The sequence below is a fragment of the Neopsephotus bourkii genome, unplaced genomic scaffold (assembly GCF_033783945.1).
Source record: "Neopsephotus bourkii isolate Nb327-2 ecotype Australia unplaced genomic scaffold, CSIRO-AGI_Nbou_v1 NB_718, whole genome shotgun sequence".
NCBI classification, from domain to species: Eukaryota; Metazoa; Chordata; class Aves; order Psittaciformes; family Psittacidae; genus Neopsephotus; species Neopsephotus bourkii.
This window is the reverse complement of record NW_026901217.1, coordinates 2,462,625-2,483,512: the sequence shown is the minus strand read 5'-3', so window position 1 is coordinate 2,483,512 and position 20,888 is coordinate 2,462,625. Positions and strand designations below refer to the sequence as shown.

Genomic DNA, 20,888 nt, shown 5'->3' with positions numbered 1-20,888 from the left:
GATATAGTGTGAATTTTTTGTTTATTTGTCAGATAAATAGAAGAGGGGAATGAACATAAAACTTTTTTCCTGCCTTGAAATAGAGACGGGGCACTTTACAACTTAAATTAATCCCTCATATCTGTTTTCTCTTCACTTTTTTCATCTGCCCAATTGATTCTGTCAAAGGAGCAGTGAAGGTGTCAGGACGTAAACAGACTCAGTAATTCGACCTTCTCAAAGGCAATCGTTGTTAGTCATTTACTATGATTTTTGATACAGTTTGAGGATGAAATGTTTTGAACAAAATTCACCCAAGTCTCATTCGATACCATGTTCTTAGGCACTACTACAGAGTACTGTCAGAAGACTGTATTTAGGTTGATAACACATGAACATAAATTTGTATGTATTTATACATGCATATATGTCAGAGACAAAAGCACACAAAAATACATTAACCAATTTAAAGAACACTTTTTTTTTTTTAATATACTTTAGAGGATCTGTGTGAATGTAAACATTTGGGAAACTTGTGCAGCAGAAGTCACTGTAGGCACTAGCATTTTGACCTCATAAATAAAAACACGCAGGATTGTATCTTTCACTTGAAATGCATTGGATGTTTACAAAATTGTGGAATTCTAATTACTGCTTCTTAGCCTGGCACAACAGATGCTACAAATTTCCAAGCAGATTTGTGCGTGAGGCTTCTTATGTACAACACCACACTATTTAATTCCACTACTCAATGAAAGGCTACCTATTAAAAATTTTTATAGCCAAACAAGGAATCTCTTGCCATGTAGCCATAATGGATGGACATAATATGTAAATCACCAGTTTACGTGTATGCAAGCAATATTTTCTATATATTATTCATAGCATTTGTATGGTTAACAATGCTAATAAACTATCAAACCCCATTAAAATCTTTGAACGTTGTGAGAGTAAGGCAAAGACCTTTGTAAGCATAAGGCACAAAATGTCCACATCCAACTGTTACAGGCTTCCACAGTTCTGCACTCACTATTACTGCAACCTCATGTTCACAATGTATAAGTAGTGTTGTGCAGAGTTGTTATGATACTAAACATATTCTCAGAACTCTTTGGACAGCTTTAATGTTTGACTGTGTTCCACTGGCACTCATTTCAACTGAGATTTAACGCAGCTATAGCCTAAATAGATTAATAGGTACATATAGTTTAAGAATTAACATGGTAGGTTAATTAAAAACATGTTTTAAGGTGCCCCTCTGTGGGCATCTTTCATTCTTTTTGCTGGTATAGGTTATGTTTATTTTGTATAGAACATTAGAATAAATAACACCATAAAGTACTGTATTATTAATACCTCTTTTTTTTTGGTATTAATCTGTGCTTAAGTGCCAAATGTGATGCTACTTTAAATGTTCTCTTCCTATTTTTCAGTATTGAAGTGCTACAAATACGAGCTGCCCAGCTAATGTCCCGACCCACTGTAACATAAGTAAATAAAATACTGTTTTGGACCGAAACATTTTCCAACATAAACCTGAAAAACGACAACAACATGCAAAACATACTGGTGCATGGCATACATCCAGCGCACAAATAAAAATTAGAAGACAAATGGGCAGACAGAAATATAGCCACAGACAGATTCCATTATGATATCTTCTGAAAAATTCCAGACTGATAAATTCTAGGTGACAATCAGGTGAAAAGATTGTATTGTTACCAGTCACAGGCACTGGACAGATTCTGCTTTCTTCAGAAGAGCAAACCACTGTGTAGTTCAAGTCAGTTTTTTGTGTCATAATAACATCAATATCCTTTTCAGAGACAGAGTTACCATCCAGTGGATTTCAGTTCACAGAACATCACGGTTACAGTCAGTCAATCTACTCAGTCACCTCTAGAATTAGGTATAAGGGTGCACATGTCTGAATTGGTTATGGAACAGTCACTGGGCTTCCTCTTGAAATAGCTTTGTTGTGACTTTTTTTTTTCCTGTTTGATTCTGAAGTGGTCTCAGAGTCCTTAATTCTCAGTTTATGCTGTCTTTATGGCTGCTTCGATCTGTATTGTGATTGTTTAGTTCTTGATTTTTCCACTGAATACTTGTTCCATTCATGGGCACTGAAGTCACTAGACTCTTAGACTGGGAGCAGCAACAGCAAAGACATGACTGGAAATGAAAAAAATAGATAAAAGGTTAACACAAACCTATCAACTGTGCAGACTGGCTGCCATATTTTTTTTCAGAAGTGAACAGACCATTCTAGCTGAAGGGAGTGATAGCTGCACTCAGCCAAATTTTTTATCCTAGGATGCAAACAATTCTTGTTATTCAACATAATAAATGCAGCAAATTAGGCCTGGTCTGTGGAAAGATTGCCTGAATTAATGATCTTGATACTAGAAGGGAAAGAGTAAGCTATGATGAGAAGCTGGGAAGAATTAAATAATAACTGAAAATTCTTTAATTAGAATTGTGGGATAGTAATTTTATTTGGCAGGACAAATGGGAAGAATGAACTAATGATATGAGAAGCAGCCTGGTAGTATCCAGTGTTACTTCTCCCTTTCATCTGAGGACACGTTCAGGTATATTATCCTCTCCACAGTTCCCAAATGTAGTAGGGGACTGTAAAAAGCAGAGCTGACTTCTTAGTTATCATGTGAAAAAGCTCTCTTAGAATAGTTTGCAAGTCAGAGCAGGCTACAGTCAAACAGTTACTCCCTATTCTAATAATTTATTAATTTTTTTCAGTAGCTTGAGTGGCCTATTTGCAGACTGAAAGTTTAATGGTACAGTTCTGTTGTGTTTTGGTTTTCTTTGCAGATAAAGCTATTTCAGTCTTTGTTTTCCGTTACTTTATTTACCACTATATACCCTCATTTTCTTTATTTCTGTATTGTCTTTGTTAGGTGAATGGGGACTTGCATAGGCACATTGTCACAAGGAAATTCTTTTAGCCTTAAAATATGTTTTCATGTGTAGGAGCTGGAAAAAAAAGCCATAATGCCCTTTAAACTGCCAAAATCAACTCAGGTGCCTGTTTTGGTATTCAAGCCTGAAAATTTTAGTTGTTTTAGATTGTTTAACTGCAAGCAGCATGGTGTCCTATGTATGTGCTGTCTTCATCTTGAGTGGGAAACATGTAATCAGCCAAATTCTATTTCATGAACATGTCACATGCAGGTAAACAGTACTTACAAGAGCATGTCTCTCTCAGTTTATATCTTTACATATGAGGACTGTGTCAAACTTATTTACTGACTTAGTATTTCAGATAAAGTGGATAGTTCCGTTTTCAGTTTGGTATGTGTTATGTGAGCTGCTAATTGGTGAACTAGGCAATTTATAATCCTTTATTCCTTTGCTTGCCTCTTCTCCCAGTGGCTAAAATAGACAATAAGTGATTTAATACAGTTCATTAACTGGACATATAATCTTATCAAGAATATCTTACCTGGAAACAGTTTTTAAACTTCTTGCTCACAAAATACAGAGCTATTGGGTTTATGCAAGAGTTCATGGTTGCCAGGTTGATGCTGATATAATCCAATGGCAGCAGGAAACTAAGCAACAAAAGAGAAAGCAAAACATTTAAACTGTTCATATACTGTGCTTTTTGTGGTTATAATCTCTTTCTGTTAGAGAAACTAATTCTCTCTTACCTAACTCCGTCAGTCTAATCTTGTACCATGCCAGGTCTATAATAACCTGTCTCACAGAAATTCACAAAAGCCAGAGGACAGCGATTACAATGGTAACAGACAACATTTATTGAAATTATGCTACTCTATTAAAACTGAAACCCCTGAAACTGGATGCAGCTGAAAAAGAATAAAGTGTTTGCTCTTCTAACACCAGTTGCATGCACAATGACATTTCTCACATAAACTCCAAGTGTGCAGCATTGTATTTTTTTCAGTATAAACAATTGATTGGCATAGAAAATGAAGTACCTGAGCAGTTCACATCTGCCGGGGTCTTTTTCATTGTATACCATTTTCTTCAAAATTCGGCTCAAGTGGAGAGGGAACCAGCAAAGAGCAAAAATCACTACTAAACAGAAAACGGTTTTTGCAACTTCTCGACGCTAGAAAAAGAAAATATTTATGGCTGAGTACCTAATTCATATCGGTAGGTGAATGTAGTATAGTGATGTTGGCAGCAAAGTAAGTAATCTAAATAAAGCATGCAAAGATTCCCAAAGTGCAGTTTCCAGACTACCTGATGTCCCTTAACTGTTTTTTTTTTTCTGGGGATTGTCATGTTCTTAATTTTGGTCATCCTCAATAGAACCTGCTTACCACTGAGACTGGAGCAGCTGGAGCACACAGGTCATTGCCAGGACATTGCCAATATTAGCCAAGGAAAATCCTTGATTTTCTTGATTAACTTGATTACTTCCCCAGCCTTTCTCATTCCTCTACACTGGATTAGTTTTCTGGCAACCCCTCAGATAAAACTTCTTTCTTCAGAAACATGCATAATTGGCAAGAAAACTTTTTCATATATGAGGGAAACTGATATCACACCTGCTTGATAAACCCCTTGCACCTAATTCTTGTTGTGGGGCAATGTGTAAACTCAAGGCATCTGTAGCAATTGGCAGTAAAAGTTCCATTGAACCATATACCTAGTCTGGATGTCAAATTCTCCCCAATGTATTATTTAACATTTAGTATGCATCATGTTACATAAAGGGATGCTGCCCAATATATTAATTTTCCTATGTGATCCTTGCTATGTGAGCTGGATGTTCTTAAGTGCATAGTTCCTTACAAACAAAATTTCAAAAATGTCTGTATTACAACTTAATCTCATAATACTTAGTCAGGAAATCATTTCAATTTAATGGGTACTTTATATGGCTGTAGAGATTTACAGATGTTTTGGTGAATTTCTGACAATGCATAGCAGTGGTGTTTGGTAGGCATGGATTTCATAAGGAGAAGCATATGAAGGAGTAAGAATACCACTTCTAAAACTGCCACTACAATGTAACAATAATAAACATCACAAGGCTTTGTCATTAAAAAACTTAAGAGTCAGATGTGTGATTACAGTAAGCTGTGTTAGGATTTGAATATGACTGTTTGTTTCTTTTTTCTTGTAATAGCCATTTTTACCAAAATATGAAAAGGATTGTGACTAGACATTAATATGGACAAGGCTGTAGGTAAGGAAGGAAGGAAGAAGGGAAAAAGGTGATAGTTAAAGAGACAAATATTGGTAAAATGTGGCATACACTCTGAGTAGCTTGATAGGGCACTGCAGGTCAGTATGGGAAAGCTGGAGGGTGGATTCCCCCACCCACCCTGTACATACCATTCTAGTTCTAATGGGTGGAGTAGCTTCTGTGTGGCCCTCGGACAGACTGTGGTGGAGGCCCTGGGGCCCTGTGAGGGGAGGATTTTCCCATCTTCCCTGATCTGGAATGAACCATCAGTGCAGAAACCTCACTCCGCTACTGAGGGAACTACTTCAGGAGTTCACATGTGGAATGTGAAATAAAGAGTGGCATTTGAAGGGCTGACATTAACACAGGGGAAAAGCTACAGATTGTTTTAAAATTTCAGTTCAGAATTAAACATCAGACAGTGTTACAAAAACAGCAACGTGAGATCTGATGGTTCTGTGAGTGACTTCATTCTATGATCATTTGCTTGTACTATTCTCCTGTTGCTCTGTACAAACAGCTACAGCAGTGGTACTGCAACAATGCAATAACCCTGAAAAAAAAATCCACTGTGTTTTAAACCAGGTTATTCAACAATTGCTTTTTATATGAAACTAAAGTTGCATATCAAAGTGTGAAACAAGTAGGGAGGGCCCATGGAATCATATCTTTTTGAATAAAAAGCCCCATCTTTTTTTGGCAAATCTTTGTAGCTAGATTTCAAAGCGTTTAGCCAGTAGTCATTTGAGGTTAAAGTGCAGGAGAGCACAACTGTCATACATTCTTAAGAAAAGAAACTGGCTAGTTTCCCAAGCGTGTGGTCTGCGGTACTTACGTATGCTATGATTTAGTCTTGTATTCTGGGATTTAAATAAATACCTTAGCATCAGAAATAACCTACATCCTCACTTTCTGTAATTTACTGTATTCAAATTCACTTTGAACCATTTCTAGGCTAACCCAAAGAGAGAACAGTGTTTTAAAACATTGGCATCCCTGGTACTTACCTGCTTAAGGTGTTCACTGAGAGCAATTCTCAAGTTGCTGTTTCTTCTGTTTAACATTTCACAAGTCATTAGTGTATAGAAGATGGCAGTACACGCCAGCGGCATGCAGAAATAGAAACCAAACAGCCACCAATCCTTTGCGTCTTTGTAGAACTGTAGATAGGTAAAGAAAAGAGAAGACATTTTCTTACGATTCAATGGAAAGTACCACAGAAAGGTCTTGGTAAGAGTGACAGTGGGTATGCTGGTCTATTGGTAAACACCACAAATTATGTAACATTTCTTACTGTCAATCTCTTTTGAACTAACAACAACTGGGAACTGTGGCAATGTAAACATTTATTTTACCTCACAGATAGCCTGCCTTGCAACCTTTGTTGCAATCTGTAATGGGTTGGCATTAATTTTGTTTGTTTTCTGAACATTTACACCCCAGTTTCATGAATCCAGTTTCATGAAAAAGACGTGCCAAAACATAAAGTGTCAGTTTGAGATAACAAATCTTACTAAAAGCTTGTCTCAGGAAATGCCATTTACCTCAATGGCTTCTGTCCTGATTCCAAAAAAGGAAAATTCAAAATGTCTTGTAGTTTTAATCACCTTTTGTTATCAGTGAAAAGATTGGTAGTTGGTTTGCTTATGTACTGAGCAGACAGGAGCCACTTCATAAGTGTTGTCTCATATATGCAAAGCTTAGGATGGGGTGGCTTCTAGTAGAACAGTTACTTTTAACCCTTTTCCTGCCATGCATACCATTTGTCCTTTGTGACAGGAAACCAGGGACTTGATAAAGTAGCAGTACTTTGCTGTGTGATTTAAAGTGTTAGCTGTGATTTAAGATGTGATTCAAGTTAGTATATTTATGTATTATAGGAAATACTACATTTAATGAAACATTTAAAATTACTCTTCCTGTAAACAATTCTATTTTCAGACTTGAGAAAATATTGTATCTTGGGTTTTAACTTTTATGCTTGGCCAAAGTGTGCACTGAAATACGACATTTTAAATACTTCCTGTTTCAATGTTATTAGTCACTGAGATGGATGTGTGTAAAAGGGAACCTTCTTTCTCATACTCTTTCCCCTAGCTTGTTTATTCCTAGCGGATGTGCTCTCGTACATCACTGTTCCCACACCAAATGTCAAAATGCTAGTAGCTGAGGATTATATGAAGCCTGTTTGTAAAACCTAAGCTTTTGACATGTTGTTTACATTTAAAGCTGAATGGTACTCTAAAAAAAAGTGGTATGATTAACAGGCTAATATGTAATAATGTTAATTTCAAAATCTGCTGTAGTTACACAAGAAAATTGACTTGCTAAGGAAAAGGGAAGGCTTTTGATTTTTCGCCCTCTGCCTCAACAAAGTTAGCTGCTTACAGAGCTTCCTAATTTAGAGTATGCTGCCGGTATCTAGTCCAAAACCCCACCTCACAGCACATTCTGAATTGTCTTGATTAGCTTGTTTCCTCCTTCTCATTAGCCTCATCCCTCTGTGAGGAGGGGCTACAGTTTGCTGCATAGTTGCACTCTCCTTGAGGGCTGAATTTTCCCCAGTGGGAACAGTGATTCTGCCAGGAGAAAACCAGAAAACAATATGCTTCATATTTGAAGAGTTTGTACTGAGGGGAAATCAAATTACAACTCCTTCTGCAGAGAACAGGATTACAAATACATGGAGACAATTATCTTTTCCATGGCAGATTCCTCCAAGTCAGCCTAGAATCATGTTGGTTGGGCAGCACAACAAAATGAGTACTGTGTATAAAACCTACATGAAAATGTCTGTAAATGATTAATTGTGGAATCTGAGTTTCACAAAGCTTACATCAAAGCATGAAATTGGGTTGATTTATGAGAAGTAGACATTCTTTTGTTTGTCTTGAAAGCCCACATGGAACTGATTTTCTACAGGAAATGTGCATTTTAAACAAGTTTCCTAGTGCACTCAGCCTCTTGGGAATCATGGTCTAGCATGAAGCTTTTAAGTCTTTCAAGGTTAGCTCTAAACATGAATAAAGCTCCTATTAAACAAAAAGAAGTTAATCATAAATCCTTCCCAAAGTTTAGCAATTGTTTATTGTGGTATTTGTGGTAGTAAATACTATAGTTAAGGTTAAAGTGGTGTTTCCATTTTAATGTTCCGATTGCACTTGCTTGCAATGCCTTGAAACGCGACATTCTGTTTTAACCAACCCATCCAACATTTACTCTCAGCTTGGACATAAATGCTGGTTTGTTTCCTTGAAAAGCAAACTGGTATGGGGAGAGTTGGAGCTTTTGAATTACATAAAGTAAGATACTAATTCTTGCTAATAGAACAAAACAAGCTATTCTTACCACATTAAGAACAGAACAATAATTAAAGTTAGTTTGCCTATGGGAGACATGAACTGCAGAGTTTTGGAGAAGAGGGAAGAGAAAATTATTTTTTATTAGAGAGAGAAGTAGAGATTGTCCAGGTACATTTCTGGAGAAAAAAACAGCATTACAAAAAGGAAATTTGATGCAGTATGCATTTCATAAATCATATTATTGGAACTAAAGTACCTACAGTCATATAGTCTGAAGAGTTTAGAAACAAAGATATAGGAAGTTCTGGGCAACTCCACTCTATGACGATCTGCATTAATTATTTCCATTAGGGAATTCCTTTTGTTTTCTCTTGCAATTTTCTCTTGCTGTTTTTGCCATCCCTGCAGTCTGTGTAACCCTACCAAAGTTTGAGATGTTCCTCTGGAAAAACCATCCATACTTCTTACTTTCTAAATTTCCTGCTTCCATTTTGCCCTATCCTTCCCTATCCTAGCCCAGGCTGTGTTCTGATCCAGTAAAAGAAGAAGTGCTAGGCACTCAAAAAAAAAAAAAAAAAGGGAGTTTCCCTCAAAACTAAAGAATTTGCAGTCTCTGCCTTCTCTGAAACAAAACAGAATACTACTTTTCTTTATTACTGGGTGAAAGGTGGCTGGCTGTTCTTTGGGTTCACAAAGGAAAAACTAAGATACCACTTTCCTGTTTTCTCAGTGTAAGGTCAGAAGGAAAATCACTATCCCCCTATGCAGTAAAGATACATTAATTCTGCAGTGACTACTCACCTAACTTCCTTTGAACAAGCTAATGTGGGTACTGGCAACTGGTGAACTGCAGCAGCACTATGAAGGCTATAAAATGTGTCAAAGAAGCCTGGTGTTTCTGAGGTACTTCTGTTGCTCTTGAGTTGCTCTATCTAGAGGACAGCTAATGGTGCCCAAGCAACCTAGACTGGAGATGTGAGTCTGACAGATTTGTAGCTATAATTTTTTGTAAATAAAGGGATTATTCTCTGTTTGATTTTGTAAGTGCATGTAGAACAGGAAGAGTTATGCTAGAGGATGGCCCCACCCTTTTCTTTGTCTGCCAAAAGAGCTGGTTACTGCATGCAAAAGGACGACTAATCATGGTAAAACATGGGGTTTGACATTTACAGGCTCCAAGGTGGTTTACCTGGAAACAATACTTTCCAAGGCTCTGGCTACCATGATACATCTCTTGACTGTACTTTAAGCAGGTCTGGGTTGCAAAATTCTTTATTAAGAATCCTCAGTAGTGAGGAAATGAAAATGTTGTAAAGTCCCATTTAGGATCTCTAGCTGAAAATCAGGTCACTGTAATTGAAGGATCCTCTTTGAACCAATATACATTAGAATACATCTTGTACTTTAATGGATGAACGAAGTGTACTATAATCCAATATCTAACCTACACACTCTGGATTCCAAAACAGTAAGAATGTATGTTACTTACCAACATAAAACTATTTGTAGGGTTCAGCATGCAGGTAACATAACCTTCATCCTTGTATCTGAAAGGTACCACAGCAAAACCAATTGCTTCTGGTATAGCCAGTATGAAGGACAGAAGCCAAATGGAGAAAATTTCAATAGCAGTGATCATAGGGATTCCAATTCCCTGAACACGGCTCCAGGACGCAACTGCTCTATACCTGAAAGACACAGGTGTAAGTTTCCAACCTTCAGTTTCTTCTTTAAATTCAAAGATCTTGGTTTAATTTTACATATTAAGTAAAATCCTAAAGCTGACATCTTAGACTTGTATTGCTTATTTTTTCTGTCTGTTCCAGGGGCTCTGCCAGCTATCAAGCCTCCTAGGACACAGCAGAGCACATCAAAGGGTGGATGGCGGAGAGATAGCTGCAACTGCTCTGCACAGGATTCCATGGAATTCTTCTATGTGGACTACACTAATGATTTCTAATTAAAGTAGGCAAGGTTTGTGAAGACAGATTATATCTTTTACTAGATCAACTGACGTAATAAAAGAAAACAAGCTTCCAGGCACGTAACTCATTCTAATATATACAAATCAGCTATCTCCTTCAGCTACCTCAGCTGTAACAGCAGTGCTATCTAGAATGAAGTTGTCAGCTTCTGTGCAATGAATACTGTGAAAATACTCTTCATGAAATGAAAACGCATTTGTTTTATTTACACTTCAATGTTAAATATACTGGTTTTATGCAGCACATTTTGTATTTCTATTAGACTACAATTGAGTGCTAGTTAGTACTGTCTGACAGCTGTCTCAGCCTCTGCACCACCTTTCTGGTAAGAAACTGAAGTGAATGGCTAAGAATTCTGTAGATGGCAAACTCAACATATTTTCCCACCACTTTACCCCTTAGGTAGCAAGTTTCTCTGTGAAAAAGTGGAATTATTTAAGCCTGCTTTCCTATATGTATGCATCTCATAACTGTAATTTTGATAAAAGATGGGAACACTTAAAGAAGTTTCAAATACAGCCCATACATTTCTCTCTTCTTCTATTTATCTTCTCTGACCCTTCAGTGCTGGAATATTCTCGTTACCATGCTGCAGCTTTTCCCCCTTTCAGGAAACAAGAACTAGTTGTCTGCCAGTTTTCATGGAACCTGTAGAAATTTATTAGCTTTGAGACCTCAACCTCTTTGTCAACTCTTGTCAAAAGCTTCAAAAATTGTTTGGAGAAGACTGATGGGTATACAACACAGAATAGAAACCAGTCCATAAATAACATTTTCAGTAGCAGGCTTAACTGCTGTCTAGCAATAACTGCAGTGATCGAGTTGCTTAGCATTTCCAACAATTTAGCAAAGACACTGCTATCTAAAAATGATAGAAAGGACAAATATTTTTGGCCCTGTAATAATCTTGCATGCATGCTGGAGAACTTTCTGTCACTAGTGATGAATCAGTTTCTAAAATGCTTATTTTACTTCCCCCAAATGATAGCACCTTCCCATTTGGAATTACAGTGCTACATGGATATATCATGACATCCATCCATTGGATAATCTTCTTAAGTTGAGGAGAAAAAAAAAAATCAAGAAAGGTTGCTTGTCTGCTTTAAAACATGTCAGAATACGAAGTCACTGAGGCAATTATAAATTGTAAGGAACCATGTCACGGGTGTATTGTGGGAGTGTTCTCAGTACATCACTGTACTTTATGTATATATGAAGATTTTGAACATACTAAAGCAAACTACATTTTGGACTCCAGATTAAAAATAAAATAATCTTCTAAAAGCATCCTTATCTTCAAAGAATATCAAAAAGGAGGGAGGCAATGGTTCACTCATGGGGAAGAGGTCTACAAGAATGGAATTCTGATAGCATTGAAACAAATAAATTATGCTGAGATAACTGAGAAAGTAATGTTCAGTATCATATCTTCTCACACATATTTATAAATATTAAAATTCAAATTTAATTTTTAATAATTTATCATCCTCACATACTTCATTTTACCAAATATCAAATTTTTGCTTTAATGGCTAGATGGAATATTCATAGAAACATAACCTTTCATACAAATATTTGTGAACTTTGCAAACTTAACAATCAATTTCAAGTTTACTTTCTACTGACTGGCAATTTTACAATTGGTCCCATCAGCTGCACAAGGCACAGGGTACAATCTCATCCTTGACTGAACGACATTCTTAGCAAATAGGAGCCTGTAGACTAGATATTTTTCAAGTAAAAAATGTAGATTGTGTTGTGTCACCTCTGTAACTATATAACTGACAACAATGGCTTGTAAATTGTAAATCCGTTTCTCTCCTTTCTTGCATTTCTGGGTTACAGATGGTTTGCAGATGAAAAGATCAGTATGCACAGCAGTAAGGATTTGGGTCCTGTGTGTATTTTATTAGCACTTTTTTCAGCTCACAATTCAAGTAACTATCAGATAAGAAATTACTGGCTGAAGAATTTTATGAATGGCTTCAGCTAAAGCATAAGAAGCTCAGTATTTAGAGCAAAATTTGCTGAATGCATATTAACCTACAATTACTTGGTCTCTTTACTCACCGCTCTAAGAGTGATTTGGAAAATCAGTGGTAGTGTAATTTTTCAAGTGGGTGTTCTATGAGTTATGTAAAATATAGGATCTTCGTCTAGCCGCAGACCTCACATAATTAAGAGTGGGAAAATCCTGCAGGGTTTATTTCCCTCATACTTAGAAAAGACAGGATGTTTGCCAGGGAACTGACATAAAATACAAGCATCACGCATTACAATTAATTTCCCAATCTAAAATCTGCTTATGTGTGTGTTTTATTTTACTTTTTTTTCTCTTTGCTTCCCTTTTGTCTCCAGCCTTGGTTAAAGTACTCAGTTCTTTTCCAGGTCATTTCCTTTTCTCCGTTCAATAGGGTGATCAGGTTGGATGGGTTGCTTTGAGCAACCTCGTCAGTGGAAGGTGTCGCTGCCCATGGAAGGGGTTTGGAAGTAGATGATCTTTAAGGTCCCTTTGAACCCAAACCATTCTATGATTCTATCATTCTCTATCCCCTTTTCATTTTCTACTCCTGATGCATGTCAACTTTATTATATCGTGCCCTTCAGTTACTCTCGTTTTTTTCTTCTCCCTTTTCCATTCTTACCTGTGTATTCCAACTTGCTTTTCATAGACTCTGCAGTCCCTTATTCTACTTATATTTAGAGATGCAAAGTATGTAAGAACAGGGGATCATTTCATCATGAAGTACACATACATACAATTAAATATTTTGTACTCCTATCTATTTATAACTTGCTTAAAGTATTTCTTTCAGAAGGACATCCTCTCTGGATCTGAGAGCAGGACATCCTCACACTTCCCTGGTGGTTTCTTTTTATGGTTAATCACTCTCGTTGTTAAAAATGTGTACCTTACTTTCATTTCAAATTTGTCTGGCTGAAACCTCTTATGTGTTCTTATTATATAGAATCATAGAATCATAGAATAGTTAGGGTTGGAAAGGACCTTAAGATCATCTAGTTCCAACCCCCATGACATGGGCAGGGACACCTCGCTCTAAACCATATCACCCAAGGCCTCATCCAACCTGGCCTTGAACACTGCCAGGGATGGAGCATTCACAACCTCCCTGGGTAACCTATTCCAGTGCCTCACCACCCTAACAGGAAAGAATTTCCTCCTTATATCCAATCTAAACTTCCCCTTTTTCAGTTTAAACCCATTACCCCTTGTCCTGTCACTACAGTCCCTAATGAAGAGTCCATCCCCAGCATCCCTGTATGCCCCCTTCAGATACTGGAAGGCTGCCATGAGGTCTCCACGCAGCCTTCTCTTCTCCAGGCTGAACAGCCCCAACTTTCTCAGCAGACCTTTATATGGGAGGTGCTCCAGTCCCCTGATCATCCTCGTGGCCCTCCTCTCGACTTGTTCCAACAGCTCCATGTCCTTTTTACGCTGAGGACACCTGAACTGCACACAATACTCCAAGTGAGGTCTCGCGAGAGGAGAGGAAAGTGGCAGGATCACCTCCTTTGACCTGCTGGTCACGCTCCTTTTGATGCAGCCCAGGATACGGTTGACTTTCTGGGCTGCAAGCGCACACTGAAGCCGGCTCATGTTCATTTTCTCATCGACCAGCACCCCCAAGTCCTTCTCCGCAGGGCTGCTCTAAATCTCTTCTCAGCTAAGCTTTCTTTGCTAAGCTAAAGACCCCATGGATATCTGTTACACCATCTGTATTTCAGTACTTGGATATTATATATAAATAGTTTTAAAGTATCACTTGATAAGCAAAAAATTGAGATATGCAAGGCCACTGAATCACTTCTGATGCTTTTCTATACTCTCTCCATGATTTCATTATTCTTTGGTAAAGAGTAATTCTAGAACTCTAGTTAGACTTACAGCATTAGGACAGAATGGTTGTGGGTTTTGCTGTGGCCCGAATTAGTTCTTGGAACAGTTAGGGTGAATTTCACCATAGTGGTATCTAATTAGAATGAAAAAAAAATTACTTTGGACCTTATGAAGTGAAATCAGTGTATGAAAATTAAATTATCGGCTACAGCTTGTCTGTGGACTGTCAGTTCTCCATGCCTGCTGTCTGTAAGAGTAGGTGCTTTTGTTTCCCCTATTCATTTTGACTGCATCAGAAAATTAGTTGTTCAAATGGCTCTGTAGTATAACATGTGTCTGTTCTGCAAGTATCATTGGCGCTTTATAAGAGGGAAAATCAATATAGAAAAGATAAGAGACGTAATCAAGGACACGGATGTTGTCTGGGAAGCTAGGGACCAGGTTAGGAAAGCTAAGACCCAGTTAGAATTAAACTTGGCTAGGGATGGTAAAGATAACAGGAAGGGATTCTGTAAGTATGTAGCGAATAAAAAACAGATTAGGGACAATGTGGGCCCTCTCTGGAAGCTATGAGGAGAACTGGCTACCCTGGATTTGGAGAAGGCTGAGGTTCTAAAGGACTTCTTTGCCTCGGTCTTCACTGACAAAGGCTCTGACCACACCACCCAAGTCTTGGAAGGCAGATGCAGGGACTGCAAGAATGAAGACCTTAGGCCCAGTGTAGGAGAGGATCTGGTTCGAGACCATCTTAAAAACCTGAACGCACACAAGTCCATGGGACCTGATGAAATCCATCCGTGGGTCCTGAAGGAGCTGGCAAATGAAGTTGCTAAGCCACTGGCCATCACATTTGAAAAATCATGGCAGTCAGGTGAAGTTCCCGATGAGTGGAAAAAGGGAAATATAACCCCCATTTTCAAGAAGGGGAAAATGGGTGACCCGGGGAATTACAGGCCAGTCAGTCTCACCTCTGTGCCTGGCAAAATCTTGGAGCAGATTCTCCTGGAAGACATGCTAAGGCACACGAAAAACAACAAGGTGCTTGGTGACAACCAGCATGGCTTCACTAAAGGGAAATCCTGACTGACCAATTTTTCTATGATGGGGCTACAGAACTGATAGACAGGGGCTACAGAACTAATGTCATCTACCTGGACTTGTGCAAAGCGTTTGACACAGTCCCACACGACATCATTGTCTCTAAATTGGAGAGCCATCAATTTGATAGGAGGACAACTCGGTGGATAAAGAACTGGCTGAATGGCTGCACGCAAAGAGTTGTGGTCAATGGCTCAATGTCCAGCTGGAGACCTGTAACGAGTGGTGTCCATCAGGGATCTGTGGTGGGACCGGTCTTGTTTAACATCTTTGTTGCTGACATGGACAGTGGGATTGAGTGCGCCCTCAGCAAGTTTGCCGATGACACCAAGCTGTGTGGTTCGGTTGATACGCTGGAGGGAAGGAATGCCATCCAGAGGCACCTTGAGACACTTGTGAGGTGGGCTGATGCCAACCTCATGAAGTTTAACCATGCCAAGTGCAAGGTCCTACACCTGGGTTGGAGTAATCCCAGGCACAGCTACAGGTTGGGCAGAGAAGAGATTCAGAGCAGCCCTGTGGAGAAGGACTTGGGGGTGCTGGTTGATAAGAAAATGAACATGAGCCAAGAGTGTGCGCTTGCAGCCCAGAAAGCCAACCGTATCCTGGGCTGCATCAAAAGGAGCATGACCAGCAGGTCAAAGGAGGTGATCCTGCCACTTTCCTCTGCTCTTGTGAGACTTCACTTGGAGTATTGTGTGCAGTTCTGGTGTCGTCAACATAAAAAGGACATGGAGCTGTTGGAACAAGTCCAGAGGAGGACATGAGGATGATCAGGGGACTGGAGCACCTCCCATATGAAGGTCGGCTGAGAAAGTTGGGGCTGTTCAGCCTGGAGAAGAGAAGGCTGCATGGAGACCTCATAGCAGCCTTCCAGTATCTGAAGGGGAGTTATAAAAATGTTCGGGAGGGACTCTTCATTAGGAACTGTAGTGATAGGACAAGGGGTAACGGGTTAAAACTTAAACAGGGGAAGTTTAGATTGGATATAAGGAAGAAATTCTTTCCTGTTAGGGTGGTGAGGCACTGGAATGGGTTGCCTAGGGAGGTTGTGAATGCTTCATCCCTGGCGGTGTTCAAGACCAGGTGCCCATGGCAGGGGGTTTCAAACTAGATGATCTTAAGGTCCTTTCCAACCCTAACTATTCTATGATTCTATAAGAAGCAGTCATCAAGATTAGGGTCAGAACAGTTCTTAAATGACACTACTGCTGCTGGTACCAATATATTCTTCTTTCTTGTGAGAGATTAGAGGTTTTGTTCAGTTTAGATATAGCCAGCCATGTGTTGATTGCACAGCTCTTAAGTCAGTAAAGCTCTTAGAGCATTGTTTTAGTGGTAAAACCTCAACTATCTAGTACACTTACTCGAAGTTGGGCCAGATGAAAGTACCTACCCTGAGATTAATGTTCTATGTAATCTAGTATGCAGAGGAAACAAGAAGAGGGTATAAAAAAATTAGATCAATCTCTTCAATCTTCTTAAAACCATTTCTTCCTAAAAATCATTATGCTTGAGATGTAAGTGTAAAAGCTCAGGAAGGGAAATATCCTTCCTCTTAGTCACAGTCAGACACTGTTTATAAAGAGTCAGACTATGGTCACCATCATGACCTGCTGTTTAAAAATGCGTGGGAGGCATCTGAAACAAACGTGAAGTTCTCTGAGGGGTGAATGGCTGGTTTGGTGTTTTGTTTCAGCCTCTTAAGACCCTCTCCACTTGTGAGTGAGCATTTTTCCCCTTGGGCATGTATGGTTAAACTTTAATACTCTGTCAGTGCAAGTCATTTTGTGCCTACAGCAGTAGTAATGAGTGAAGTTTCACAACAAGACATTGTTTGCAAAGAGAACAGTCCTTGTACGAAAAAAAAATTAGTCCTGTTCTTGATTAATGCTGTAGTCTGAAAGATGGACAGAGAGTTAACAGTTATGGAGCTCTGAATTCATTATACCAATTTACTCTTATCTTCTACCTTGTAGAATGCAATTCCATTATAGACACCCAAAATGAATATAAAAGATTATAAATTATTATAATTTATAAAATATATACAGAAATCTATATAAATATGTAAAATTATTATAATGAGATTCTCAATGAATTTTCAGGGAGCTCTTTGAAGAAAAAAATTTCTTATCTGTAGACCAGAATCAGTCCAGCTGCAACAGCAAACAATTCCATATTTACTAATTTTCCATACTGAAAAGCAAACATTAGCTGATGTGGAATTTTGTATTAATATGACCACGCCACTCCCAGTGCACGACCTAACTTGTTAGAGGTGCTCTTAGATCATGATTTCATTGTGATTTAACGTAGATTCACTTCATGTTAGTATTAGAATCTGGCTGTGTATGTCTGGTTTCTAACACTAATATTTACTAGAGTAGTACCAGGTAATAAAGCATATGTCTTTGGCAAAGGGTGTTAAACTGGGGGAGGAAATTAAATAGTCTGAGTCTGATCCCATACAAGACTTTATTAAAATGGCAAAAACCTTTGATTGATTACTGTGAGGATTAACAAATCAGTGCTTGTAAAAAAATACATATGCATGTATAAAGAGGTAGCTTCAGCTGAGTTACTTCCAATTTTTGAAAAGGCATGTAACAGTATGAATAAATCTAGTGAGACTGCATTGGTCAGAACTTACCTAACAAACTCACTGTTTCATATGATTTATTCCTTAGAACAGTCCATGAGATTGTATTTTATGACAGGAAGATATTGTTTGAGAAATAGGATTCTTTCTATAGTTCTCAGACTCCAAACTGTAAGTAGAACGCTTGTCTGTGTTCCATATTTTGTTTCTGGCTTCAGCTGATGCAATAAAGAACTGTATCTTATGTATGGATGTGGTACTAAGCTACTCATCTGTTGCAAATGTTGTACATCAACTTGTTATGTAAAGCCAAACCAAGATTAATTTTAAAGTTTCTTTTACTGTTGCATCACTGTACTAATATATGTAATGCATTTTATTTATCAATATTTTTCTGTATCAGAGTTACTGATATTTTGGACTAGAACATGATCAAGTCAATTCAAGACCAATAATAATAGCTTTTACAGAAGTGAAGTCTTCATCTGCTATTGCTTTATAAGTATGAAGAAAGAAAGCATAAAAGAATAATGTTCAGAAGTACCTTAGCTATTGTTCTCTCAAAGAGTTTATGAATCTTCCTGAGCACTTTTAGCAGAGGAATTAATTTTCAAACTATCAAAGCAAGTTTCCAATGTGTTTTTCAATAAAACTCAATTAGTTATAAAAGTTGTCAAAATAAACACTGTATTTATGGCCCATAGGCAGTGTATTGAAAAAGGTTTTTTTAAGACTAAAGACTATGATCCTGTTCAAATACAGAACAAACATGAGGTCATATGAAAGAAAGAAGTCTGAGTACTGTGTCAAATCCCAATAAATTTTTGTCTAGTAAAGGAAATTGAAATAATGCTTTTAAAAGAATGTAAAGATAATTAGTCTAATGGCTTCATTTATACTTTGAGCTGCAGATGTGGTGCTTTGTTATAGCCAGGGTATCAAAAAAACAGAATGTAAATTACATCTGTACTGTCTGCCTACTAAGAAGACCATATTGAGTGCTCCCAGTTTTAGGAAAACTGCAAGGGCAAGAACAATGTCCATCAAAAGGGAAAATCATACTGTACCTGTCCACACTAAGGGCACAGAGGTTAAGCACTGTGATTCCCACCGATGCCTTCTGTATAAAGGGCAGGAATTTGCAAAGAAACTGTCCAAATTCAGAATCTCCAAAAGGCCATTTCTGAGCAAGGAGCTAAAGAGAAGATACAAAATAATCAGAATATTTGTAACTCATCAGGTATGTAACAACTGTAATTCTTTTCTTAGCCACAGCCATTGTAACCTCGAATTCTCCATACCTCAAGCATATCCTTAGTACTGTGAGTCTGAGAAGAAATTGCTACTATAGAAGCACAAGAGGGCAAAAGTTTAAACTTAGGTGTTAACTTTGTACTGTTCTAGTCACAATTTGCATTGTTAAAGATTTTTTATTATTGTGCTTCAGTCACCAGTACAGAATAATAAAAGTCTAACTCAAGCCTGTCGCAAACAGTTGCAATTACAATAGCCCAAAACCAAGCAGTACAAGCATAACTCACAGTTTATAATGAAATACCTCAGAGCTAAATTCTCATGCTGCACGCTAGTAGATTCTTGTCACTGTAAATGTACCACTATGTAACTCACAACAGTATTCACTGCCAGATCCTTGAGTGTGTGGAGAAAATATTGTACATACAAAATTTGTTCCATATTATGTTTTAAAGGACTAGCATCACACGTACATCTGGCCTGTACTACAAGGCAATAGAAAAGCATCCATTTAGAAAACCGCATGAGTAACTGGGTTTAGGTTAGTATACCCAGGGAGGCATTTATATAACAAATATGAATGTGTTGATTCATGTGAATACATGTGAATGGTTATCACAGAAACGGTAGTCTTTACATCTGTAACTAACTGTTAAAGCTTTCAGCAAGAATATATTCAAAATACAGGATACCAAATTATCCAGGATAGTAAAATCTACAACTGACTGCAGTTACAGAAGATCTCCTTTTACAGATTACATTCAGTGAAAGTAAATAAGTGAGAAATTAAGACAATACAAAACACTGAGCTCAACTTATCAGAATTCACTCAAGAAAAGTATCTTACAGTCACCATTAGTTCTTTTGCAGAAGAGGGAAGAGTCACTCTTGCACTATTGCTTTTTTAATCTTCCCAAGTTTCTGCTACTGAGCCTCTGTAAGGTGTAGGATATTGAATAAGAGATAAATCATTTGTGTAATATATGCCAGCAGTTCTTACGCTCTTATCAACTTCTGTTAAAGCAATTGCATAATTTAAAGCATTAGAACTGAAATGAAAATATCAAGTTCTTCAGACAGATAGGTAACTGTCAACATCCTACTGGCTGTTTTGCTGCAATTTTATGGGCAGTAAAAACAGTTGTGGATATTTAATGTGGATTACTTAGAAAAATGTCTGGAAATCTGGATAATTCATAGAATCACAGAATGGTCTGGGTTGGAAGGGACCTTAAAGCTCATCTAGTTCCAGCCCTCTGCCACAGGCAGGGACACCTGCCACTAGACCAGATTGCTCAAAGCCCCGTCCAGCCTGGCCTTGAGCACTGCCAGGGATGGGGCAGCCACAGCTTCTCTGGACAGCCTGTGCCAATGTCTCACCACCCTCACAGGGAAGAACTTTTTCCTAATATTTAATCTAAATCCACTGTCTTTCAGTTTAAAACCATTACCCCTTGTCCTATCTCTACATGCCCTTGTAAGTAATTAACTATTTCTACTGTGCAGTCATTAAGATTTATATTAAACCTTCCTGAACAAAAGCTAGAACACAGAATATTTTGATGGTACTGTTTAGATTTGGGAATGTTTTTATTTGCGTCGGAGAAAGACAACAAATTATACACTATGA

At 38.0% G+C, this 20,888-nt stretch overlaps 1 protein-coding gene across 1 annotated transcript in view; it reads right to left on the bottom strand.

Annotated features, from left to right (window-relative positions):
• Positions 1–226: 226 nt before the first annotated feature.
• The window catches only part of EDNRA (endothelin receptor type A), a 35,152-nt gene continuing 14,490 nt past the window's right edge, over positions 227–20,888 (bottom strand). The window contains exons 3-8 of the mRNA XM_061354190.1: positions 19,072–19,199; positions 9,950–10,148; positions 6,166–6,318; positions 3,939–4,072; positions 3,440–3,548; positions 227–2,151 (exon numbers count right to left, since the gene is read on the bottom strand). Of these exons, the coding sequence (XP_061210174.1) occupies positions 2,011–2,151; positions 3,440–3,548; positions 3,939–4,072; positions 6,166–6,318; positions 9,950–10,148; positions 19,072–19,199 (864 nt within the window). The 3' untranslated portion in view covers positions 227–2,010. The remainder of the gene's footprint in view (positions 2,152–3,439; positions 3,549–3,938; positions 4,073–6,165; positions 6,319–9,949; positions 10,149–19,071; positions 19,200–20,888) is intronic.